General features: G+C 39.1%; 1 protein-coding gene across 1 annotated transcript in view; it reads right to left on the bottom strand.

Annotated features, from left to right (window-relative positions):
* The window catches only part of LOC144444681 (atrial natriuretic peptide-converting enzyme-like), a 16,678-nt gene extending 11,533 nt beyond the window's left edge, over positions 1-5,145 (bottom strand). The window contains exons 1-6 of the mRNA XM_078134191.1: positions 4,732-5,145; positions 3,465-3,882; positions 2,492-2,667; positions 1,868-1,938; positions 1,169-1,338; positions 435-506 (exon numbers count right to left, since the gene is read on the bottom strand). Of these exons, the coding sequence (XP_077990317.1) occupies positions 435-506; positions 1,169-1,338; positions 1,868-1,938; positions 2,492-2,667; positions 3,465-3,882; positions 4,732-4,848 (1,024 nt within the window). The 5' untranslated portion in view covers positions 4,849-5,145. The remainder of the gene's footprint in view (positions 1-434; positions 507-1,168; positions 1,339-1,867; positions 1,939-2,491; positions 2,668-3,464; positions 3,883-4,731) is intronic.

Here is a 5,145-nt window from a genome sequence, read left to right as displayed (position 1 = left end):
GGTTTGGGTTTGTTGGAATAAAGGATGAAAAGGTACAGAAAGAAGACCTGCTTTAAGTGGCCATATGGATGACAAATAGGGGTATTTATTTATTACAGTTACAAACATGGACTTGATATATGTTGTTTGACTTTTTATTTTCAAGTAGGAAAATATAGTGAAGTATTTTTTTATTATAAATTTCATCATTAGGTAAACTCAAACATAGGTTCGTTCTGAATCACTCGTGTGTAGGTTTGTTTGCTGTAACATTATATTGTATGTACTACAACATTATGAGACTATTTTCTGCCACGTTATGCATTAACGGTCTGGGCAAGAGGCGGTGATTGTACAAGTGAGGTATTAGGGAACCTTGGGATGTGTTATACATTGATGGTAATGATACAACCTGTCAACATGTATATAAATAAGTAGCATATTGAAATACGTACCTATGTTCTGATGTGTGGGAGCTCGAGGCTGGGCGTGAATGACACTGGTGTCTGGGAATGAATGGTCCGAATCTAAATAATCAAACGGAAAAAGAATGTTAACATTAACATATCTAGCTCTGTCTGTTTGTTTGTTTGTTTGTCTGTCTGTCTGTCTGTCTGTCTGTCTGTCTGTCTGTCTGTCTGTCTGTCTGTCTGTCTGTCTGTCTGTCTGTCTGTCTGTCTGTCTGTCTGTCTGTCTGTCTGTCTGTCTGTCTCTCTCTCTCTCTCTCTCTCTCTCTCTCTCTCTCTCTCTCTCTCTCTCTCTCTCTCTCTCTCTCTCTCTCTCTCTCTCTCTCTCTCTCTCTCTCACACCTCAGACCCTTCCTCCATCCCCGTGTGTGAATGATAATAGAGAAATTCGTGTTTCTTGTGTGGTAGCCGGTATACTGTTATCCTACTGTAAAATTAAACCCATCATTGATAAAAGAATTTTACTGACATTCATACAACGTGATCTATAAATAAATTTGATCTTTACAAGATGTTATCAATCAACACTACACAACCAATCTTCAGTCGTCAAGTTCCTGTGGTCAGAATCGATTCTCGTCATACAGTATATGTCTACGTATTGTCAACGTGATCACCATCACTACTCCTCCCCACCCCCCACCCCGCCCCCCCCCCTTTTATCGTCATGAACGTATGGCTAGAGCGCGAAGAGTCTGTAATTATATGAAAGTTCATCTCACCAGAGGTGACAGATAGGCTCGATGAATCTGCTAAGGCGAAGTAAGATCCTATTTCCAATGAATTCGATATCAGACTCTCTATCTTATCAGAAATGGACCACTTTTCGGTATCTTTCTTCATGAACACTCGCATAGTAAGTTTCTCCGTATCATCCATATCACGTGAACTTCTGCAGAATAGAATAAGATCGACATTAGGCTATTAGGCCATGCACCAGCCTAGTTGAACATATATTGTGGAATGTATACTCTGTTAGTTCTACGTCACGTCAACGCCGGTTTATATCGCGACAATGCGTGTCTACTTCATTGTTTCTGCACCTGTGTTCTACACCTTCAACATCTTCAAAACTTGCCATTACTTTCCTCGATGTATCTTAGATATTACTGGCACTAGTATAGTTATGTTATTATCCAATATTTTTCGTCATTCGTCCGGAAAATACGTGTAACTTAAGAGTCATTTAGTCATAGTGACAAAGGCCCCTTATGTCACTGAAGAAAAACATTGTGGATATAATCTAATTATTTAATATTTCATCCATCATCTAAAATGACTAACCTATAGTCACAATGTCTGTCTTTCAATGGGAGTGATTTAACCCCCCCCCCCCCCCGTCGGGTTGAACGAATATTTTTTGCAATAGAATAGAATGCTGGTATTGCTATCAAAATTGCAATCTTAGTACGATCACTTACCTGAAGCTGATAACTTTAGTGAAATTATAATACGTATACAGTTTCTCATCCAGCAAGAAATATCGGTCCACCTGTCATATTACGGTGAATATAAAATGAAAATGAGAGAAATATTATGACTGCCATCTTCAATTCTCAGAATTTCTTTTAAGTCACATAGACTTATTAAGCATGTCATAATGAATATTAATAAATAAGAACAGTTATAAAATTAGGATTGTATGACTTTTTGGTGCATCCAGGCTGTTTAAAATGAAAACCAGTTACGTCAGTTTTATACAGGTGGACAGACAATGAAGCAGAGAGAGAGAGAGAGAGAGAGAGAGAGAGAGAGAGAGAGAGAGAGAGAGAGAGAGAGAGAGAGAGAGAGAGAGAGAGAGAGAGAGAGAGAGAGAGAGAGAGAGAGAGAGAGAGAGAGAGAGACAGACAGACAGACAGACAGACAGACAGACAGACAGACAGACAGACAGACATAGGGGAAGGTTTTTTGGTAAGTATTTGGAACATGAAATGTTTAATGTGGTTACTGTTCATTATAATAACAAATGATATGTAATAGAACAATTATTACTTAATACAAGCCTGTATAGTAATCAGATTAATTGATGCAAATAAAAGACTCACATCAAGTTCAAGTATGGATGCAAAATACTGAAACACTTCGGGCTCTTCCACCTCTTTCTTCAGTTTCATGTCGACTTTGACACGAAAAAACTTGCCACCATTGTCAGCACCAGACCCACCTCTCCACCCTCCATTCGTATCCGACGATGTTGCGTCACTCCCAGAATTTGCAGCTGCTGTAATTAATCATTAAAAATCTATTTATTATCATGTTAATACCATTTGTTAAGTAATCAATGTAATGACAACTACCTATACCTATAAGATTAAATAAGTATTCCCATTAATCTATTGATAGTCAACAATTGGAGTGGAAAAACGGACCGATCAATTCATCTCCAGCAGATACACTGTACTGCGAATATTTCATAACTAATTGCTTAATTTTGAACTTTGGCTATCAGTAATATCTGTTTCTCCTGCCTGAAAATTTAGTGTAATGGAACTCTTTCTTATCTTGTTTGTAATATTGGTTTTGAAATCGCATTAAAAACTCTTTCAAAAATATATATATATAACGAAATATCAAATCAAAAGAAGTTGTAAGAGACAGAGGAAACAGTCATAGGCAGACAGACAGACAGACAGCCAGTCAGTCAGCCAGTCATTCAGTCAGTCAGTCAGTCAGTCAGTCAGTCAGTCAGACAGGCAGGCAGACAGACAGACAGACAGACAGACAGACAGACAGACAGACAGACAGACAGACTGAGTAATACGTGTGTATATGTGAGTTCCCTCATTCCATCCTTTGTCCAAAAGCAACTACAAAACTGAGCCAAGTGAACAGCAATTTTGACATACACTCGTCAAGAAAGAGAGAACATTGTTTATACACTGTAAATATCCTTCCATCCATCCATCCATCCATCCATCCATCCATCCATACATACATACATACATACATACATACATACACACACATACACAAACTGAGAAAACACTATATTGACAAACATAAATTATCAATACTTACTATAGATGGCAACAGGTATACCAATAACGAAGAATAGTACCAAAATAATGGCACATAACCCTTTATAGTGTTTTATCTCAGACTTTGGTGCCCCTGGTGAGTTTTGCTGTTGCCGTTGTGATGGCGTTCTATCTTGCAGTGGTGCAGCTGACCGCACTGGACCTGGTGTGACAGCCGGCCTCTGAACACCAGTTGTGGTATCGACAAATCGTACATAATCCCCTACTTGTAAATTCTCGGGACATGTCACAGGAAGGCATACAACACCCAGAGGTTGAATACCTTGGACTGGAACCATTGACTGGTATGGGGACACGACCATCGGTTGAATGAAGCCATTGTTAGGTTGAGATGATGGAATGACAACTGGTTGAATGTCTTCAAGTCTTCGAGCATCATTGGTTTCCCTGCCAATGTCCTGAAATAAATACGTAACCAGATTTAAACTGAATGCCTTCCGTAAGGACAAAGTTTTGAGATTCTCGTTCCTACAGACATTTGTTGGAATACAACATAACATATGCAATAGAACAATATTTTGCTTCGTTTCTGATATTGTTAGCTATGCCATTCCTAATTCGTCCAGCAATTGTTCCGATCATCTCTGAGCATTTTGTGAGTTTTATCATAGGTTGGATTTAATACCGACGCCATTTTTTCTGATCAGTAGCAATGAATGGCAGTTCTTGTTTGGCTATCAGATAGGCAATATTTATCTTTATTTCCATTTCTGCTATTTTGTTATCACCCTTCAAGTACTAGTTATACCATCCACTCAATTTTGCATCTTTAGATCTTCCAGACTGTGACAATTGAACTTTTCAAGCCACAGCATGTCTGAAACGTCACCTGTTGTCTTGTTGCGATTAGCGGGTTGTTCATCATTTCCATCATTTGTACCTGGCTTACTAGCTGGAGAAACGAAATGCGTTATATGTCGTTTACTGATATTGGAACCGGTGGTTCTCCGCTGTGTATTGGCTGTCTTCGTATGTTTTGATACATTGGAGTCAAGATATTTTGTCTACACTGCGATGTATAAATTACCTGCAAGTGCGACCTTCAAGAATTCACCTGCATCAAATTGGCACATTTTTCACCGGCAACTTCCTAGGTTGCTCGTACGCGGGAGTATCGAACGAAGTGAAAACAAGATTTTCAATTTTGAAATAGCGAAGGGATTATATTACAATCGTCACAGAGCTTATGCTTCAAACCTTACGAAGTTTTTCTTAAGGAGCAGATATTTGAAAATGTTGCTACTTACGATCGGTACGGGATTTGGTGTTCCTAGCAGTGTGTTGTTATCTCCAGTAATTGTAGGAACCGATTGAGGTACACTAACACACTCATGGTCAGGGAAGTGACTATATCCACTCGCCATTGCTCCGTGTTACTAAACCCTCAGTGATTTAACCGACACAATGGCTTCAGAACTGTCATCAAATAAAGGCAAAACACGCGACCAATCTCCCTAGGCAGGTAGAAAAGGTGAGCTTTGACGCAGGCAAAGCTCAGGCAATAATTTGAATCGCAAACGTTAAGGAAAAATTACAAATATACCAGACCAGCTATGAACACCGCAATGTCGTGGTTGGCATTCCCCTTCATTTCTGTCGAGTTTAGGTTATTACACTCAGAGGTTAGTCCCACTACACAATGGAAACGTGAACCCGGAAAA

Source organism: Glandiceps talaboti, chromosome 13, assembly GCF_964340395.1.
Source record: "Glandiceps talaboti chromosome 13, keGlaTala1.1, whole genome shotgun sequence".
NCBI classification, from domain to species: Eukaryota; Metazoa; Hemichordata; class Enteropneusta; family Spengelidae; genus Glandiceps; species Glandiceps talaboti.
Note: the sequence above shows the minus strand (reverse complement) of the source record. Positions and strands in the feature narration are given on the sequence as shown.